Source organism: Lonchura striata, chromosome 12, assembly GCF_046129695.1.
Source record: "Lonchura striata isolate bLonStr1 chromosome 12, bLonStr1.mat, whole genome shotgun sequence".
NCBI lineage: Eukaryota > Metazoa > Chordata > Aves > Passeriformes > Estrildidae > Lonchura > Lonchura striata.
Genome location: NC_134614.1, coordinates 20,031,937 through 20,052,983, shown reverse-complemented (window position 1 = coordinate 20,052,983; position 21,047 = coordinate 20,031,937). Strand labels below are relative to the sequence as shown.

The 21,047-nt window shown below is 41.9% G+C and overlaps 1 protein-coding gene across 1 annotated transcript; it reads right to left on the bottom strand.

Annotated features, from left to right (window-relative positions):
* Positions 1-1,738: 1,738 nt before the first annotated feature.
* LOC110482174 (D-threitol dehydrogenase) lies at positions 1,739-20,890 on the bottom strand. The gene is made up of 6 exons (XM_031505985.2): positions 20,878-20,890; positions 19,604-19,885; positions 14,463-14,671; positions 13,876-13,948; positions 8,701-8,818; positions 1,739-2,682 (listed from the first exon to the last, which is right to left on the bottom strand). The coding sequence occupies exons 1-6, from the start codon at positions 20,888-20,890 to the stop codon at positions 2,487-2,489; spliced, it is 891 nt and encodes a 296-aa protein (XP_031361845.2). The 3' UTR covers positions 1,739-2,486.
* Between the last annotated feature and the right edge of the window lie 157 nt (positions 20,891-21,047).

Below are 21,047 nucleotides of genomic sequence, written 5' to 3'. Positions count from 1 at the left end.
CAGGGCCCACATGGGCACACAGCAATGTCCCCAAACAGGAGCCAAGCCCCATACCAGTCTGTGCAGGTAGCCTCATTCCTCTGCTCTGCCCATTCAGCCCTTCAAAGGCAGAGCCTGGGGGCAAACAGAGCAGACGAGACAAGCTCTAGTCCAAACACTGGAGGCTGCTTAGTTAAGAGATAATTTTGATTTTTTTTTTAAGTCTAGGTGATTTTTTTTTTTAATGTCTGATTTTTGTTTTTAACTTGAAACTTGTGAAAATCACAGCATGATCTTTGCTGGCTGAAAGTCTTCCCAACACCAGGGTAGTGAAGTTCAGCTTCCTGCAGTGTCCTGCCAGTGCCTTTTGGTGCTGAACTTCAACCATCTCCCGGCAAGGAATGGAAGTTCAACCTTAGCAGTCTATTCAGTCTTTTGTCTTTCTGCTGAGAAAGTGAAAACACTGTTCATAGTTCCAGTGCCAACTGCAGTTTGTGTTTCAAATTAACCAAAGTTCATTATTTTACACTTTAGGTAGAAGCTGCAACAAACTGTTCACCAGCAGTCCAAGCAATAGTATACAAGCCCCTCTAGGATCCCTTGGAAGAGCTCCTGATGAGTTCACCAATGTTTGCACATTAACCTCTGGGTGAAAAGCCAGCCAGAGGGATGTGAGAACTCCGCCGAGCCCTCCAGAGCATGACACAAAATGATGCAAGTGTGGGAGCTAGGAGAGAAAAGGTTTTGTGAGCCCAGAAAAATAATAAAACGTTTAAATCCTTAATTGTTTTTCTTGAAGATTTATCCAAAATCAAGCTCTACTTAAGCCTGTGAGTTTGCAGAGCATTGTCAATAAATTAGATCATGCACACAAGGCAAGGATTTCAAGCCAAAAAGCTCTAGCCCTGAGTCGCTTAACAGCAGTACGCCCCAGAAAAACTACTCAAGATGAAACATGAGATATGTATTAATTATCAATGGTCTAATAGAAAATTTAATGAAGACAAGTATCTTCTTGCACTTTATCCACAATAACGATGATAGTACGTCAGCGAGGCGCATACCTTACAACGTAGCAGTGAATGTCAAGTCTGAAGCCATTACAGCAATTCCCCACAATAATGGGCAGCCAATGCATGGGCTTGTAGCACTTAATCAAAGTAATGACATCCATCCACAATTATTTATGTTATGGTAACAAAGAGCTGCCAAATGCAAAACAAATGACACGAGGATTTGCAAGTGAATTTCTTCCCGTAAATTCTCCTTAGGTTATGCTTTAGGGCACTCAGGATGGAAGTCTGTCTTTATCCAGAGCAATATCAGAACCATGGGGTTATTGTGCCATGTTTTACTGCCCATAAACAATGAACCCAATGCTATCACCAAAACGAGCTCTTCAGCCAACAGAACTGTATCAATATCACTTGAACTGGCCTTGGTTTACACCCAAGAGCTGTCTTCAGAATTTTACAAGAGGAAAAAGAAATTATTTGGAAGATGACCTTTGCTTACTTCTGTCTATCATGGAAAACAAAGACCCAGTTGTATCAACACTTAAACACACATTTAACTTAAAGTGTATGAGCAGTCCCTACTTACCTCAATAGGTTTGGATTAGAGCCATTATAATTACCAACCATGAATCTCTATTAAGTGCAGCACTGTTCTTTCAGGGGCATTTATGTGGGTGTTTGTATAAAAACACTGTCAAAAACTAAACACCAGTAAATATAAAATGGCAACATTCAGGTTCAAATGTAATGAACTAATTTATTTTTTTTAACACTACATCCAACTGTTTTTCACCACTCACAGATGTCACTAGAACAACTTGAATACAAAAAAATTGCTTAAGAACAATAAACTACACAGACCAGCTAATATTGATTGCTTTAAAAATGCCCCCTGTTAAACTTAAATAATAGCCAAATCTCACTGCAGTAAATGTACTTTTATATCATTAAATACTAATTTAACAGAAATGTGACTGTGCGGTGAAAAGCACTAAAATGCTGGAAAACTGAAAGATTGCCCTTTTTTTTTGCCTTATTTTTCCTGTGCATTATACAAGTCTCCAAATTAACACCTGAAAGAAGAAAACAATAATTTCATATTAGCTGGCCACGTAGTCACACAACCCAAAGCTGGGACTAAGCTTAGCTCTAAAACGCACTTTCCAAGGCCCGTGAGAAGGGAACTGCAGGATGCCTGTTGCTGTAGGACACGTGAAAGCACGAATCAATCTATCTGCTATTTGCAAGGTAAAGGAAAAAGTTTAATATCTGACTTTGACTTTTATACTTTCTCAAAGGTGACATTGGATTGGAGGGTGAATGGGCCACCTCTCCAAAGACATTGGACAAATTACTAGTATATCAAATTTTCTCCACCCCCATAAAAGAATGTAAATAAAATGTTGTTTACAGAAATTGTGTGGGAAAGTTCTCCAAAAGAATGTAAACTCAGAAGGCTTTAGAAAGAAGAATCAGGGTGACAGACGTCTCTCACCACAGGCTCTGGCCACCCTCGATGACCAGGTTGTGGCCCGTCATGTAGTCCGAGGCTTCGGAGGCCAGGTAGACCACGGCAGCCTGCAGGTCCGTGGGCTGGGCCAGCCTCCCGGCCGGAATGTCGCTCAGCCAGCGCCGCACCAGCGGCCGCAGCTCCTGCGAGCGGATCAGCGGCGTGTCGACGATGCCCCTGCAACGACCAAAGGTTTACAAAGAGTCCTGCCCAGAAGGAAAGGCAGCACCGAGGGGTGTTTGAGATGTTCGTTCAGAAGGAAAGCAGGGTAACGGTACAAAGGAGATGAGCACATCCAGCCTGCTCTGCCCTTGCTGAAAGTCATGGTGTGAACTTCCATAGCGCTCCTTTCCTATCATCACCTTTTGCTGCTGATGGGCAGCTCAGAGGTTTCCTCTCAAGTACACATACAATCACACGATCTTAGCTAATAGCACAACCCCTTTGCCTTTAGGTTACCCATAATCACCAGTTTAAATTTCTTTTCCAAAAAACAAGCACACCATTGGAAGTGCAAGTGCCTTGAATTGGGTCTGTCACGGCTCTTGGGAACTGTTGTCCTCCCACCAATTTCTCATCACTCTACAACTAATGTCATACAGTGTGCTTGTGTGCAGCCCAGAAACTGAAAACAGACCAACTCCCCATATGTCAAACAACGAGGGGAACAAAAGCCAGCACCCTTCTGGGCACCAGAGCCTTTCCACACAAAAAAAAGGAGGGGCAGAAATAAGCACAACACACCCAGTGTAATCCCCCTTAAATCAACACCTGACAAATCACACTGATTTACCTTGTCTTGCCTCTTTTACATTAATGACTCCACTATTTACTAAAACTCTGCTAAGTTTGTTTTTTTCAGGTGACCTAAAAATGATGCTGCAGGAAGCACAATGCAGGGCAAAGATTTGGCTGGCTTTTATGACTTTAACTGCAACTGATTTGTCATACTCCTCCTTAACAACATATTTGTATTTTGCGAAATGTATAATTTTTTCAGCCCCTGAACAAATATATTTACATAACTGTGTCTAACGAGAAATTACATTTAACTTCTCAGAAATGACAATAACTAAAACCTGAACTGCCAATTCCACTTCATTAGTGTGGTAGAAATGCATTCCAAATGTTAATAAAAATTCCAACATGCTGATAAATTAGCGCTTCTAAGGAGCATGTGACACCTTGGTTAACATATTCAACCTCAATTATATTTCTCTTCAGCACCCTGTTATCTGGAACCTTTGCTGGCAATCAGAGGTGCTGTTTTTCAGCGGCCAATTTTCTAGATAATGTAGCTTATCAACACTGTGGGTAAACTTGCCAATGAAATCAGGCTGCACTGAACCACACACACGCTAATTGCATCTCTTTTTTATGCATATTTACAGACTGTCACTTCAAAGAAATCAGTGGCCCATTGAGGCAGCCAGTTAGCTGGAAGAATTGCCTCTTGCAAATGAAAATTAGCAAACAAGCTAGTGATAAATATGAAATGAACAAAGTATAAAAATACCCGTTTTGTTCTGAAACTTCATCGGCATCCCAATTTAGACTTCCAAGGAAATAATTTTTTGAAACAGACTGGATTCTGGGTATGCGATTTACCTTTTGTTTTAAATGAAGGCTGAAATCCACTATTTACTCTGTTATGAAGTGGAACTAATTCAGATTTTCCCCCAAACATTTCTGTTTGCACTAATCAGGCAGGATTTAAATATCGGCTTTATATTTTATTGTAATTGTCAATAAAGAGCAGAGCAGTTCGGAAACACTGAGCAATGCAACTCACTTAAGTTCTGGCAATGGAACAAAATCAAGCACATTCCAGGATAGGACTGCGAATGGTTTACTTATTTCCTTTAAGCAGAGCCCCCTAGTCTCCGTTCTTGCTTTCCCAAACTCCTCAAGAACTGGTTTTCTTCAGAGAGAAATGTGCTTTGAGCAGCAGACATGAAATGTATTGAATTCCTTTCCCTTACGTGCCTCTCACTGAGCTTACAAAACCATCACCATCATCATCATCATTCTGGCTTTACACTAGCAGAGACCAGAATAAGATCCATATGATTTTCTTTTTTCTTTTTTTCATTTACAGATATATTTTAACCCCAAGGGAATGCAGATTAGGGAAAAAAACACACAGTCCTCCAGCACAACAGATTTTGCTAAAAAAGAGGACGTTTTTCAATCTGTTAAGAAAAATGATCTTTGGTCTGATCACTGCAGTCTGCGAATCACCGTGCTGTGCCTCTTGCTGGACCTTTCTTTAGGTTCACTCCACATAGCAAAAATTTAGATGTGAAACCAAACTTCACTACAAATTTTTGTTATAGAAATGGGAAAAAAATATAGCGCAAAACTTAAAAGTTGCAAACACACATACTGATGGCACTATAAATATTAGGCATGTCATTGATACTACACATCTTCTGGGAAAGCTTGGTGCCAAGTTGGGCAATTTAACGTTGTCGAACCCTTTTAGGCAGATTTTAGTTGGCTCCTAACCAGTTCCAGCAAAGACAACTGCCAATGCATTAATTCCCTACCTCATCTCGTATGCAGTGCTGAGCCTATCAGTACTTTCTGTTGCATGTCAATGTAATATCAAACTGCTGGTTCCTTAATGTTAGATATGAGCATCAATATTTCATTATTGATACACAGGACAATTTGGGACATGACGAGGGGGAAAAAAAAGACCACAAAAAAAAAAAAAGAAGAGAAAAAAACAATTGCCTGAAACATTTCCACTTTGAGAGACACATTAGGAAAAATATCACTTACCAGATACTTAACTGGAATTGTTACGTGCACTCAATCCCCAAATGAGAGTAAAAAAAGATTCCATCTGTGTGTAACTTGATTTCTTTCAGATGAGTTATTAATTTGAATGAGTTAAGTACACTCCACTTAATCAGGAAGTGTTTAATCACAAGATCCACTTAATTGGGACATCTCCCAAGGAATTAAGATTTAAGTCCAAAGATACTTACCAGCAACGACTGCTGCTTAATGGGGATAGTAATGCTGCTTAATTGGGATGCCTTCAGGTGATGCTGGGGTGCTCCTTCACCTGGCAGCTCTGCCTCTCCTTCCCCCTAATGGGGTGCTCCCCAAACCTGCAGTGATCCTGCTGCTTTCTGGGGCTACAAGCCTGGTGCAGCACGGTGTGGCTGCCTCCAGAGGAGCAGGGCAGAATGCAGGGCACACAAAGGCTCTTTGCCCAGCAGCCCACACCCAAATCCCTGCAGCCCATCAGGAGGGAACATGGTTCATCCCCCAGGGCTGCTGGCCTGGCTGTAAGTTGACCTTAATATCAATAATTATTAATTACTTATTATTAATAATACCTTCCACCTGCCCATCCCAAAGGTAATCACATAATGGCGTTTCATGTCTTGCTAATCAAGAAGGCAGTAATTAGCCAAAAAAATATACATTGATTCAGTGTAATGGCTGCAAAAATGACGTGTTCAGTGCTGCACATGCCAAAAACCAGACACCTTCCAGAATTTCTTCTTCCATCACACCCAACACACTTGCATGTCCTGGAACCAACAAAGAGACTAAGCCCTGTGGGCAGCTGGGCACCAGTCAGTGCTCTGTAAAGTTCCCTGACTACACCCAGGTACCCTCTGCAGTTCAACCCCCACATCCATTTCAGGAAGACTCCAGGACCTTCTTCATTTTTTTTGGCATCAGCTCTACAGCAGGCTATGAGGTGATGGCACTGGATGGTGGTGCAAGCACTGAGCACAGGTTCCACAATAGCAACAGCATAAGTCAGCCAAAACATCCAGGGAATCTCAGCAACCTTCTCTCCCTGGGTGTCAGGTTTGCCTGGCCAGCAAGAGAAGCCTGCATGTTCAATTTTATAAATGCAATAAATCATCCTAAGGACGCTGTCATAACATTTTATGCATTGCTAACTTTTATGCATTGCTCTGCATAAGTTTTATGCACTCATTAAGAAATTAAGTTGATAAAAAGTGACCAGATAGGAAGAGGGGGAAAAGGCCAAAAGGTTTGCATGGTGAAATAATGTTTAAGGCCAGACTGGAGCATTTGGAGCTTCAGACAGAGGCACACTGGGAGTGCCATAAGGTTTTAATGCAACCATGACTGGGAGGGGTAAAGTACTTAAGGACACAGATATTTTACTTATCCAGAGCTGATCTTGGGTACTATTGTGCCTTATATCTACATCTGCTCTCCTCAGTCTCCTTAAAATCCCACCCTGTTATGACACTGAGGCTCCTGCTGGTGGTGGGTACTCAGATCAAGTGGATTGAAGGTGTCCCTGGTCCTCAGTGAGTCACATCAAGACACAGTGACACTAGTGGGGTCCACAGTTTTGGGGGTGGGTCCAAATGTGCACTGAAATGCAGGTTCACATCTCACACAGACAGGACTATAAATGTGAATAGTTATTTGCTCAGAAGCAGATGTGGCTTTTGCTCATGTGATGAGGGATCTGAGCACCATGAACTGCTGCAGGCTCCTTCCTCATGCCCAGAGGTCCCTGGGCAATCCCATCACGAGGGACTCAGCCAGAGCTTGGAGGATCTGTGAGGGAAGTTCTGCTGTTCTCCAAAGCAGTTCAGTCCAGGTTCCCACCTGCATTAGGGAAAACTGCTCTGTCCACAACAGGGGACCTCAAAGGCAACAAAATATTTGTTCTCCCTGTGTCCTTCCTGGCTATTCCTGCAAAAAGACCACATCAGCTCTTTTTTTGTAAGATTTTGAGCTCAGAGCTAGAGTTTAAGACAGGTAGAGATGATCAAAATGCAATCCTGTGTTGCCTTGAAAAGTAGAAAGAGAAGCTGTCTATTTTTTCTCCATGCTCTGGCAGCTGTCTCCAGAAACATAACTTCTTTAGAAGTGAGTGCTTGCTTCCAAGCTGTACAAAACAATGAGTTTTGATCATTTGGTGCCTGTATTTTAAATTTATGTAAGTCCCTAAGAAGCGGGTAATTCCTCCTGCAAGAGCCTCCTCATTTAATTGCTGTGAATGTGGCACAACTATCCCACCTCTGCTAGTGCAGATTACCCGTATGTTTTCAGACACAGCTCCTGCCAGGTCCTGCTGAGCTTCCCTAATTCCCTTCATCTCCCCAGCTCCCGAAAGCCAGTGTGAATTCACTAGCACTAGTTGTAGGAGCACCATTACAGTCTGCTAGCATGGGCATAGGGAAAATCCCATTAGGAAGTAAGATGCTGTTGAAAGACTCTGTGGATCACGTAGAGTGACGGCTGGAGTCTCTGGTATAATTAGTAATAAATAATCATAAGGAAGACAGCTAGCACAAGCAAGGGGAGAGCAGACCAGCGGTAAAAACAGAAGCACTTGCCATTAAGCTCTGTGATTTTTTTTTTCCCCCTCCACTTTGTGGATTAAAATATGTAATTTGTTTTCCCTAATTTGATCTACATTATTATCTTCATTATTACAATTTAACTCCTGGGTTAAAATCCTGCCCTTCTTAGTTACTCTGATTGACTTCAATGGTCTACAGAATTTGACCGCTTCCAATTAATGCTATCCACTTGGGTTTCTGCTCAGCACTATCATGCACTGCTAATTGTTTAATAAAATGACTGGTTGGGCATGAGAAGCAGGGAGACACAAAGTGGATCTGGTAGGAAAACTTTTCTTTGTGAATAAATACCCTAAAACACAGAGCTTGAAATCTCCAAGAATAAGGAAAAATGTAATTTGTAATAATTATATATATATATATTTACAAAACTACACCTGGCCTGTTGGAGCTGAACAATAGCTCAATAGCAGCAATAAAATGTAGCTTTTAAAGTGCCTATGTATTTGTCTCAAGTAAAAAGGGAAAAGAAGAATTGTCTGTTAAGTGTCAAAACCCCTTTCTTTAACCAGAGAAGGCTTGGACAGACTAAGGAAATATTTCATCTGGAAGGGAAATGCTAAAAACTACCCTTCACATTATTGGAAAACCTATTACCAAATGCTAAAACCTCTCCTTAAATCCCTGAGTATACACAGCAACAGAGCAGGCTTGGTTTTAAGTATTTAAACCTTTGTTAAGGAAAAGACAACATAAAAAGGGATGCAATCCACCTGCTAATTAGAAACTTTATTTGCTGAGATAGTGTTCATTTGAGCTTTGTAGAACATTTCATTCCCTTTGTAGTTTCAAAATGGGACTACATTTTACTTACGGGGAAATGCAGTTGACTTTTACTCCTCTGTCAATCCACTCGGTTCCCAATGTCTGCGTTAATTTTACGACCCCGGCTTTGGAGGCGTTGTACGCCAACTGCTTCTGTGGGTGAGGGACTACAAGGGATTCAGAAGAAGAAAATTATTTATTCTTCCCAAATTAAAATAGCTCAGGCACTACACAGACGACTCCCTGCATTGAGATGAGCTATTTGCCCTTTTGCCAGGTACCAGGCAGGGAGAAACAAGAATTCAGCCACCTACAACAGAAACCCCTAAATATGTATTTTGCCATCTAACAATTTTGTCTCAGCAGATGGGGTACTGGAAAACAATGGTGAAAATAAAAATAAAGACATATAAAAGATCCCCTATTTGGGCAAAGACAAAACCTTGGGTGATGAGACAAAACTAATGTGTTAAACATATATATGCAATACTTGGCTGCTCTGAACAAAGATAAATAATCATGTACACATATGCACATTCATATATTATATACATATGCATGTTTCTATACTTGTACACTGTAATACTAATAAAATATATTACCATATAATTCTAAAATATTATATAATTAATAATATAATGTCTAATATATGCATTCTGTGTTATATAATATATTAATATTATTTATTATATGTGGTAGATAATACGTGATAGCTGAATATGACAGCAAATTGTTTGATATGACATTATATGATAGAATATGATATAAGTGCATAAAAGATTTTATATAACATATTATATATAGCTTCTTGGAACAAATTATTCTCCCTAATTTTTAAATTATCCATAGTCTGAGGCAAACACATATTATCATCTAACTAATGTTTGTGTGGATGTGAACACAGGTGCATCCCAAAAATTCAGAACACCCACCACTTTCAAAATCTGAAGCTTTTGAAAATGTTTCAGAGATGTCACATGTCAGTCAAAGACAGAAAATGATCAGCTTGCTAATTACAACGTTCAAGCTTGTTAGTGCCGTGTGCTCGGGTGGCTCTGCCCCTCTCCAGCTCAGTGAAAGCTACTTAAGGACAAATCCCCAGTGGGTGTAAAGTGCCTTAAGCCCACGGGAGTCAATCCAAGTCAGTCCAGGTGTTGGGATTCACACCCACACAGTATCTCTCCTTGGACTTTTCTGGCTGCCATTAGGACTTCATTAAACAAATCCAGTGCAAAGCATCCATCCATAATTAGCTCAGTATCAGCACAGAGCTTCACTGAGCTGCTGACTCTGATGGAGGGAGAGGGGGAGAAATCAGGGCAAATATCAGTAGTCACAAAGACAGGCAATTCCAGCCTGTTGGGCTGGATAACGCTGAACCCTGGAAGAAAGGGAATCACTGGGTTTGCACAAGGTTCAGCAGCCAAACCCCAACTCCCAGCACTTTGATGAAGGCACATAAGCAGCACTGGTAGCTGGCATTAAACTGGTCTCAATAAATTAAGCTGATGCATCAGTTCTATATCACTCCCAACCATGGCATCCCAACACACCCACTACTGATTTTATTGACTTAAAAGTCTTGGGTTTGAATATCTCAATGTAAAGGGTGGAAAGAAGGTGATAACTGAGTTACCCAAACTCTAAAAGAACCAAAAAAGCCCTGCTGCAAAGTAGTGAGCATGTGAACAAGGACCTTTGCCTTGAACAGAGATGTTTGTTATTACATTTAAATCACACACATGATGGGAGCAACAATTAGAGGGGTGTTTTTCTGCATATGCTGCAAGTTTGCTCAGAATTCAGAGGTTTTTTCCTTGCTAAAAAGAGCATTTCATGCCATGGCCCTCCTCTGCCAGCATTTATTCTGCACCCTTTTTTGTTCAATAAGAAATAATTTGCATTTTGACCAGCAGAACTTCTTTGCCCTCAGTGTGTGCCTGTTGCCCCCTGACGCAGCTCGCTGTGGGGGCTCTCAGAGAGATGGGGAACGTAATTTCTTGATTAATTGCCATGCATCAGCTCCAAGTTACATACAACTTCGGTAGTTAACCTTGTAACCTCCCAAAAGCAGTTCTTTGCTAAACTTTCCAAACATGTCTGGCTGTGATAAATCATTTTGGTGATCATTTGCTAAGAGGAGAGGAGTTCTGGCACTGGCTCTGCACCTAACAGTGCATGTGGGTGAGAGCAAGTTGCTGCAAGCCATGAGAATCAGCTTCTGACTTGGGTGATGAGACACAGCTATCAAAAGTCCTTCCATGGACTTTTGTCTTTATAAGAATATATGAAGAAGGTAACTAGGAGCATGAAATTTTCCCCTGCTGAGACACTCAGCCCCTCTCAATTGGAAGAACTCAAGGAGAAGCCAACAGATGCTGTGAATCTCTGGTGTTGGATGGGATTTCTGCACTGAGCACCCCATGCCACCTCCTCTTACCTTACCTTCTCTCTCTTACAGAGAGAAGAGCAAATCTGTAACCCTTCAAACTCATACAAAATGGGGTTTGTGAATTAAGCTATGCCTCCAACAGTGTAATCAAAAAATCTGCATTGCTAGGGCTTCTGGGAAGTGAGAAGACAGACAATAGGAGAAAGCAGATAAAAATTCTGCAAACATTAGCTGTGTTATGTTTTAAACACCTTTGTTCTGACTTTGGCTGGGGTTCTTTTTCCTAGTAACTGTTACAGCACTGTGTTTTGGATTTAGGACGGGAATAATGTTAACACACTGATGGTTTTGCTGTTGCTGAGTGGGTCTTACTCTAAATCAAGAACTTTCCAGGGCCTCCTGCTGCCCTGCTAGCGAGGAGGCTGGAGGAAAAAGAACCTGGGAGGGGACACAACCAGGACATCTGACTCTTAACTGGCCAAAGGGGTATTTCAAACCACATGACATTGTGCTGAAAAACAAAACTGGGGTGAGTTGGCTGGGTACATTAAGCATTGGTCAGTGGGAGTGAAAAACTGCACTGTGCACCACTTGGTTTTTATGTTCTTTTTTCCTTATTATTATTTTCCTCTCCTTTTCTGTCCTAATAAACTGTCTTTATCTCAACCCACAAGTTCCACCTTTTTTTCCTAGATTCTCTCTCCCATCCTTGGAGGGAGAGAGGAAAGGACTGTGGGGTTATACCACAACAACCTGACACTGCTGTCACCCCATTGTTTGGTGTATCAGGCTTCCAGCCTGACCCTGAAGCAGCCACACAATATTAATGAGAGGTGCACACAGAGCAGAGCAGAGCACTTCCCACTGAAGATATTCACTGTAAAAATTACAGCTCTGAGTTACACCTGAATGAAGGGCCGAGCTGCCGCTGCTGGAGCACATGCCTGGAATAATTCCATTGGAACACCAGAATCAAAATGCACATATGCAAAATGTATGCAGCTTATCTTCAATTAATTAAAGCTGATTCTGAGCAGTGTATCTGGAAAAATCACAAACAAAAACCTCCCTATCCTGCTAAGTGTCTCCTCATTTTCCTGTATCTCTGAGGAAGGACTCAACCTACAACAACAACAAAAAAAATATCCCCTAACTATTTCTAGAAACATTTCATACTATGCCAGTTGGCCAACGTACTTAAATAACCAACCAACCAACATATTTATTTAACATTCAGCAGATGGACATGATATGAACATCGTGGTTTTCAGTCGTAGTTTCATAACTACTCGATTTTCTCAATGCCAAGATTCAAACAGGTTCAGAAGGTAAACACATCTCTCCATCTCTTAACTTCTGGCCTAACATGCATTAACTTTCACTGACATTTAAATGCATCTCGGGATGACCCTTCCAGGTTGCTCTCAGGGCTGCTTTCCAATGTTGCTGTTCCAGGAGCAGTACTGCCCTCAGATGTGATCCCCAGGTGAAGTCTGGGGGTGCAGCTCCAAGCTGGGGCTGGGATGGAGATGCTTTGTTGGAATGGCATCACCACCCAGCTCAGCAGAGCTGTGCCAAGCCCCGATGGAAGAGTTGGAAAAAGCCTCTCCTTAAGCAGAGCAGACCACTGCTGGGCTGCAGCAAGGCTGGGAGCTGTGTGCCAAACCAGCAGATCCCCAGTTTGTGCCAATTCCCAGAGCTTCCTAACTTTCTCCAGGATGGACTACATCCCAGGAAATCTTGCTTTGTGACAATGATGTGGATGGTGACAGCCCAAGCACAGACCAGAGCCCGACTGCTCAGAGCAGAGCAGGAAAGCCTGAGGTACTTGAAATTTAAAACCTCACAATCTTTTCAGAACTACTTTTCTTGGGGAGTTTTTGTAAGTTTACAAAGTTGGTATGAAGGGATGGTGCCTGTGTTTAAGCATAAGTAAAACAGCTGGTAAAGGCACTTGAAAAAATATTAACAACAACATTATAAATGGATTTTTGAAAAACCATTTAAAGTTACTGTGCAATAAACTGAGTAGAATGACATTGAATGTCAAACTGGGCACAGTAAAAATAAACATTATTCCAAAGGAAAATAAAAAAGACTGCATATTTATGTAACATTCAGCAGATGGACATGATATTAATACAGGGGTTTTCAGTTGTACTTTTATAGCTACTAGATTTTCTTGCCTAACTTGGCAACCCAAGGCACCATTTGATTTTTGGATTTGGACAATACTGCAACAGATGTCCAGACCAATAAAATAAATTCCTAAAGGGCTATGCTTAATTTGTGTAATTGATCAATTTTTGTTACATGGGCTTCAGCTCAGCAGCCTTCCAGATTAGCTCAGCAGTAGGGATTTCATTCCATATGTTGCAATGGTTTATTGGTCCTTTTGATGACACTGCTGATTCAGCAGCGTTGGTGCAGGCACCTGTTGGCAATGAGAATGTTATAAAACCCACGGGTACCAGGGCAAATATTGGCAAAAAATCCTTTGGGTGGCTTGTAAGCTTCTTGTGGGCTCAGCTTCCCACATGCCAAGGAGTTTGCCTGGAACAGCATGGAGGGAACAGCACCTCTCCTGTGGAATCTGCACCAGAGGCAGAGGAGGTGACTCCGCCTTTTCTATAAAAAGTAATAAGTGCTCTAAAACATCGAGGACAGATAAATGTTGAAAAATGATATCAATAAAAATTTTGTAGTACATTTCCTCTAATACGAAATGTCAGTGATTTACTCCTTCCCAATACAGGTTTAATTGATTCAAATAGCATCGGTAGTAATTAAAATATGGATTCTGAAGCACAACTGTTAGCTCTCATCACTCACCTATTAAACTTGCCATAGATGCTGTGTTAATTATCTTCCCATATCCTTGATTCAGCATAATGCGGCCTGCAGCCTGTGACAGAAATTAAAGGAAAGACCAGTGACCCTTTCTGTGATTGTGCTAATAATGACATGGTAATAAATTAGTCTTTTCAGAAGAGTTGATGTGCTAACACATTTTTTTTAAGTACCTGATATAAAAACTTGGTATAAAAATGGCTGATGCAGGCAAAAAATCCCACTGCCGTTTCACACCTCTCCACTGTTGGCAATATTTTTTTAAAAAAATCATGAATGTTGGGAATTCCCCCCTCCAAGCTTTCTGGACCCTTTAAATAACCACCCTTCAAAAAACTTTTGGCCATTCTTTAATGCCTGGGATTGGGTAGCCAGCAAGTACCAGCTGCTTTTGAATGTATTAACCAAAATCTGTAATTAATAGAAAGCAAAACTCCCCCAAACTCCACAAAAACGAGGAACAATTTTATTGTGATAATTATTAATAAAGTGCTATTATACCTGAGATAAAATAAGCACTTAGAATGTTAATATTTGCAAAACTAACCAGTGCAGTATTTCACACTTACTTGGCAGCACAAAAACAATCCTCGTAAATTAACATTAAAAGTTTTGTCCCATTCCTCCAGGGAAGTCTCTTCACTTGCAGAGTTCAGATTGATTCCTGCATTGTTGCATGCGATGTGGACTGTGCCCCAGCGAGCCACGATTGCATCCACCATCCTTTGCACATCCTCAGGCTTGCTTACATCTGCTGCCAGGGCAAGGCTTTTAATGCCTGCATTGAAATAAGAGTGATAGAATCAGCAAGGGAATTCACGGGCGGGGGGGAGAAAAAAAAATTCTATTTTATGATTGTTTTTTAATCCGTATATAGAGATATTTTATATATAGCTATATTTTATACCTATGTGTGTGTATATATGCATTCCCCCTTAATTCATTGCTCCACAAATAGCAGCAGAAGGCGTGTTTGTTTCTGCAGGAGCATGATGAAGTCGCAGAGCGCTGCGAGGTTTGCGGGCTGGGGACCAGCCTGGAGCCCAGGTGTGGGAGCAGCAGCAGGGCGAAGCTTGGAACGCGGCACCATCTTCTGTCCAAAGCCTCAACTGCAGCTTCCCCAGCTGCACATGCTTTTCTTCCGCCAGGTTCCCCCCCACAAGATGCTACAGAAATCAAATTAATTCATCCCATCCTCATCTCTGGGTGAACTACAGCGTGCAGGGAGATGGGAGCCTCAGACAGAACCAAAGCAGTGGGAAGACCTGCAGGTGCACAGGTATGGCAGTCATAGTGACTTGTTTATTGCAAATCACACTGCCAGAATAATGCAAATGTCTGGCAGTGATTTACCAAATTTGAAACATGAAGAATTTTTGCATTTTTTTCCTAAAATAATCCAGCCATTGACTTTCGTGCCGGGGCTGATCCGTAAATAACTTCATTTAATTTATTATAAAAATCAGCTTTAAATAACCTTATAGTTAGACAGCATAAGAAGCCTGCTGAGGCACCTGATGCCACTGGGATTATACCCAGCCACTGGGATTATACCCAGCCTCAAAGCCAAAAAAAGCTACACCAGTAAAGGCTGTGGTGAAATGGGTTTTAGTTAAGGGAAGAGGGAGGCAGCGAGTGGGGTTGGACCATGATCAGCAATCTGGGTAAGAAGTTGCAGCTATTAAAGCAAGATATTTTTCTTCTGTATAAATGACAAATTTGTTTCACACTGGTACCTCTTTTAGATCATTCTGATAAAACATTCAAAAGAAGGGATCAGCCTATTCCAGGAGGAGACTCTCCCAAAATTAAGCAGAGATGGAGGCTTCCAGGAAAGCAAGGCAAAGCAGGAATTGCCCAGTGGTGTGTGTGAAGAAAATGGCAGGAAAGAGGTTTTTGCATGGAAAAACTCATCTCCAGTGCCTCCAGGAGCCTGTCAGAGTGCACAAACCAAGGTGATGCCACTCTGAGGTGCTAGGACATGGGAGCTCCTGTCCCTTTCAGTGATGACACCATTCTCTTGATTTCCATGCAGAGAAAAAATACAGACAACTACAAAATGGATGCATGCTCAGCCACAAAACAAGACCTCTCATTTTATGGCAGGTTTTATGCTAAATATGCTGAAAGAATAAGAATAGCCAGACGGCCCCTAATTGTTATCAAGACTTGCAATGCACAGGGAGTTACTGCAATCTTTCTTTTTCCATTTACAGATAAAATGGGTGCAAGTGTGTTACTAATGGTAACAGAAAGACTCTTCACCTGCCCTCCAACTCTCACCCCATTTAGAGCTTCATCTTATAGGTCGGTTTATAAAAATGAGACAAAAGGTGCCACATGTGAGTGTCTAGTGAAGAAGCAGTGAAACCATGCTCACTTCAAACCAGAGCCCCACACTCCACCTTAATCAATTCATCTGATACTCCTGCACTCTGAGAGGGGGGAGGAAACCACTTTCTGTCTCTCCACTGTCCCCTCAAACGACCAGTTAAAAATAATAAATAAAACAAACGATGGGGAAATAGCTTCAAATCTACAGACACAGACAGAGACGAGACACTCAGCACAGGATGATGCTGCTGGGTGCAGTGGGGCCAGTGCATCTCCACAGCACTCAGCTCAGCTTTGTGGGGCTTGTGGAGGCAGGCTTGTCATGAGAGGGGCAGGAGAGGAGCCCAGGGGCTCTGTGCTGGAGACAATCACTGTGCTGGATATGCTGAGGTGTCCTTCTGCAGGGACACACACACGTCCCCCTGCCACGGGCTTCATCTCTGGTCTCTCAGTGTAAATGGAAGTAACATGTTGCATATAGACAAGAAGATCAGGAGTGACATTGCACAAGGCATTTGCATAGTTTACAGTGAAAATGCACATTTTAAAAATCCCATCAGACTAATTCTTCCCTTAGGGTACAGGCAGTGTTTCCCCCTGAAGACAGAGGTGTGTGTAGTGGAAGGTAACCCTTAGGACTTTTTGGTAATGTTTCATCATTTTTGGTTCTTCAGTCAGGATCCATTAGTAACTGTTGAAAAAGGTATTCACACAGGATCTAAAAACAAAGAGCCCTGCAGCCAAGGGACATACACCCGAGCTGTCTAACAAAGCTAAAACTGACATCACAGGCATTCTGATGTTTAAAACTCATCATGAAATGATGGCACCATCCCAAAAGGCAGGAAAGGGCTCCTTGATAAGAAGCAGAGCAGCTCTAAGCAAGCTAAGCAAAATGTTTTGAAAAAGTATCAGTATGGGAATGACTTGGGGCACTGAGCTTCCAACTTTGAGTTAGAGATCTACAGCCATAGAGGAGAAAAAAAATCACAGCCCCTTTGTCCTTATTACAGCAGGAAAAATACGTATTAATGTTATGATTGCTTCAATTTACTCATGTGAATATTTTGAGAGTAAAGCTAGCTGAACCTTTTTGTCAAAATTTATTTCCAACAGAGCATGATACTTCTTTGAAGCCAAAATGTTTCATGGAAACATTGATTTCAACAAAAAGTTTTCAAGGGAAAGCTTCTGAGGTCCAGGCTAGAATCTCTAGTTACCTCTGGAGAGAAAAAAAGATTGAAAACCTGACCTTTTCAGATCCTTCCCAAAAACGGGCATTTGGATATAATTCCTTTTCACAAAAGCTTTACAAAGTTTGGGGGTTGTTCCAACAGGGAACGACAATAAATTCAAAACCTCAAAACCCATCATGAGATGGAAGAGATGTGCCCTGACCAGCTGCACTGGTCAAATTGATAGATAATATTTGACCTCAAAGGATAAAGATGTGTAAAGAGTGAGAAGTGAGATTTTCTCTGCTTTAGACTGCAATAATATTTGCTATGCCTCATGACCTCTCCGACTGCATTTTGGAACAACCCCCCCACCTCCTCCAGGCTGGCAGCCCACTGCTGAAGGAGCAGAGATATAGGGCAGCCATTGAAGGGTAGATGATCAAACTCCTACTGAAAATGCCCTGGAGATGAGTTAAGTTCCTTTTCCAATAGGCTGTTGCCATCCAAAGTCTCATGGCTCTATCAAGTAGCCCATTTCTATCCGAATAGCTCTGCTTGATATGCAGGATCTCACAGGGAAAAAAATGTCCAAAAGGAGAGTTAAGGTGTAGGGCACAGCTACTTTGTGCCAAAACCATATGGCTCCAGTGCATAAGTGAGTGAAAAGCTTCAGGGAAGGAGGGACTGGATGACTCTAGAATTTGTAATTGGAACTGGACACTTTCTTCTAGGTCATTATAGGGATCAGAGCTTTAACCATTGCACTGACACTCCGTGTGAAGAGCCTCCTGCTTAGCAGAGCTGGAGTTGTGCAGACAGGGATGTTTTGTTTTAAATGTTCTCTGGGGAGCCTCAGAACAATGTCCAAACCAGAATGACACCAATCCTTGTCTCTTCCTGAGACTGGGTGATATAAATGCATCTGCAGGGGCTGGTTTTGCTGGAGAATATGGTTTCTAATGGCCAAATCCCTTGCAGAAATCAGAGGGGAAACAAATACTTGGTGACTTTATCCAGGTGGGCATGTGAAAATTTCCTGTGTAATTGTCCATCTTTAGAGACAAAAAAGTACTGAACTTCGAAGAAGGCTCAGGTGCAATCTCACAGAAGAATTTATAAAATGAGTAATACTTCCTTTCTTTTATTAAAATTATATTTCCAGTTTTCTTTTTTCCCCTTTACAATTGAAGTTTAGCACAGCTCTAGGGGGAAATTCAATTTTATGTTACATTTTTCTGTTTTTACTGCTAAAACAGGAGTGGCTTGTAGAGGATTTTACCTCTTATTTGGGATTTTACTTATTATGCCTATTAGTATTTTCTTCCCATATCTGACCTTGCACACATGTTTGAAAGAGAGCTTAAAAATTACTTATCCTCAATTTAAAAGGCACAGTGAGAGGTTCAGACTGACAATACAACTACCCTGTTTTGGTGTTTTGGCTCATGGTGCAGATATAAGGTCTGGAAGATGGGGTAGTTTGTGGGCTGTTGTTGCTGTTGAAGCAGGACGGGAATGAATAGATTCTGACTTAGAAGGCTGTAATATTCAAAATTTTGATTTATTTAAAATATATTGCTCTTTTATACAGAGCTCTGCAAGGACTAAATCTATTGGTTCTGAAGTGAAAACAACTCAAAGCATTGGTGCAGAGTGCTTGATGCACAGTGATAGAACTTAACTATAAACAATGTGAAAAACAAGAGAGATAAAGAATTATTTACATTCTTTCTAGTTTTTTCCCAGGTGTCTGCCTGGCTAGGAACTCTTAGTTTCTTTCTTTGACTGAATCTGAGTCCCACAGGCTGTATCTTTCGTTCACTCATAGTGAAGCCTGCATGATTTACTTTGAGCAGCACCATCTCTGCTCAGTGCTGGCCACACAGATTGTACAAGGTGACCTTTCTCTCTGTTCCTGTCAGCCAGGGCTCACCACTTTGGACACTTTTAGCCAGGAATGTTGTTTGGATCACTTTGCCTCTCTAGAAGAGTTTATATTGATAAATAACTCTCGCACATGGTGTGCTATCAGTGAGTGCTGGCACAGCACTGACAGGGCAGGAGAAGCTTTGTGCCCATGGCTTGAAAATCCTCTACTCTAACCACTTCCCCAGCAGGACTAGATGGGAGGGGATTGCTCTACAGAGTGGTGTGAAGCAAAGCCACCCATTGCAGTGCCCACCACGCTCAGTGCTTACCTTTGAGGCTGAGCTCACACGCCACCGCTTGTGCCTTGGCAAGGACCAGATCCACCACAGCCACTTTAGCCCCAGCTTCTCCCAGGGCGTGGGCAAAGGCTCTGCCAATTCCCTGCCCTGCTCCCGTGACGTAGGCGACGCTGCCGTCCAAACGCAGCCGCTCCAGGATGCGGCGCTGGTTGCAGCCCCAGAAGACATCATCCTTCAGCACTTCTGTCTGCAACAGAGCACAAACCCTGCACAGTGAGGGGCAGAGCTCGCTGAACGCTCTGAAGGACTCTGCTGGTGAGAATGAGGTGGGAGCATGAGCAGGGATCTGCGGCAGGCGCAGTCTTCTCTCTCTCAGGACCTTTTCATAGACAAGCTCATAGACAATTTCTATTTCTGCTCCTTGTTATTCCCATGTGGAATGTGTTTGGAGAATTGTTTACCTGGGGTGAGTGCTTGATTGGATTCTGGTGAGGATTGTTTGAGCTGATGGCCAATCCAACCCACCTGGGGCTGGGCTCTCAGAGAGGATCATGAGTTGTGAGCTAGGGTTAGATATGATAGTTTGAAAAAGTGATTATGTGGTTTTAGTATCTCTTTTAAATAGTATATTAATGTATTATAGTATAGTTATGATAAATAAATCATTCAGTCTTCTGAACTGGAGTCACAAATCGTAATTTCTTCCCACTAGGTTCTACAATTACAATAGGGATCCATGTCTTCTTGGCCCATTAATTAATACAAAAAGTATCATTAATCCAAGCCAAAAAGTCCCCTTATCCATACAGATATGACGATCAAACAGAGCACTAAGGTGCCAGACAATGGAGCAGAAGGGCTGTGCACTGGGGAGATGCTACAACCATTCCACTTTCAGGAGAGTAGGATATGGCATTTCCTAGCCTGGCTTGGGTACAAAGTCTTAGAAGTTGACTGATTAAGTCTTCCACTTATTTCATCCCCAGGGCCCAATGTTTCCCTCAGGCTCAGCTAAGAGGCGAAGAACAAGGTTCCAAAAGCAGGATTTGGGTCAAGTTGAGTGCAATCAAAATATCTTCACAAGGCTGGTGCACAAATAAAGATATCAGCCAATAACTTAAACCAAGCTGTCATCTGATCAGCTGCCATACATCATTTCCCCCCAACTGGAATCAAAATGCAAAATACAAGATGTTTAAAATATTGAGTTTGAAATGCCAGGAATTACAGGAATTACCAGTGGGTGTAGCTTTGGGAGTGCTCAGGAACTGCAAAACAACCAGGATGTTTGGGTCTGGGTTTACTGAGGTAGGTCATTATGAGTCCAGATGGGAATTTCATTACAACTGGATGATGCCCACTACATAAAACAGAGAAAGATAAAAGTACCATTTTTTCCTTAGGAAAAGCAAAATGTAGGGCCATGAAAATATCCAGCTCAGAGATCACAGGAGGGATTCTGTGCTGCCTTTGA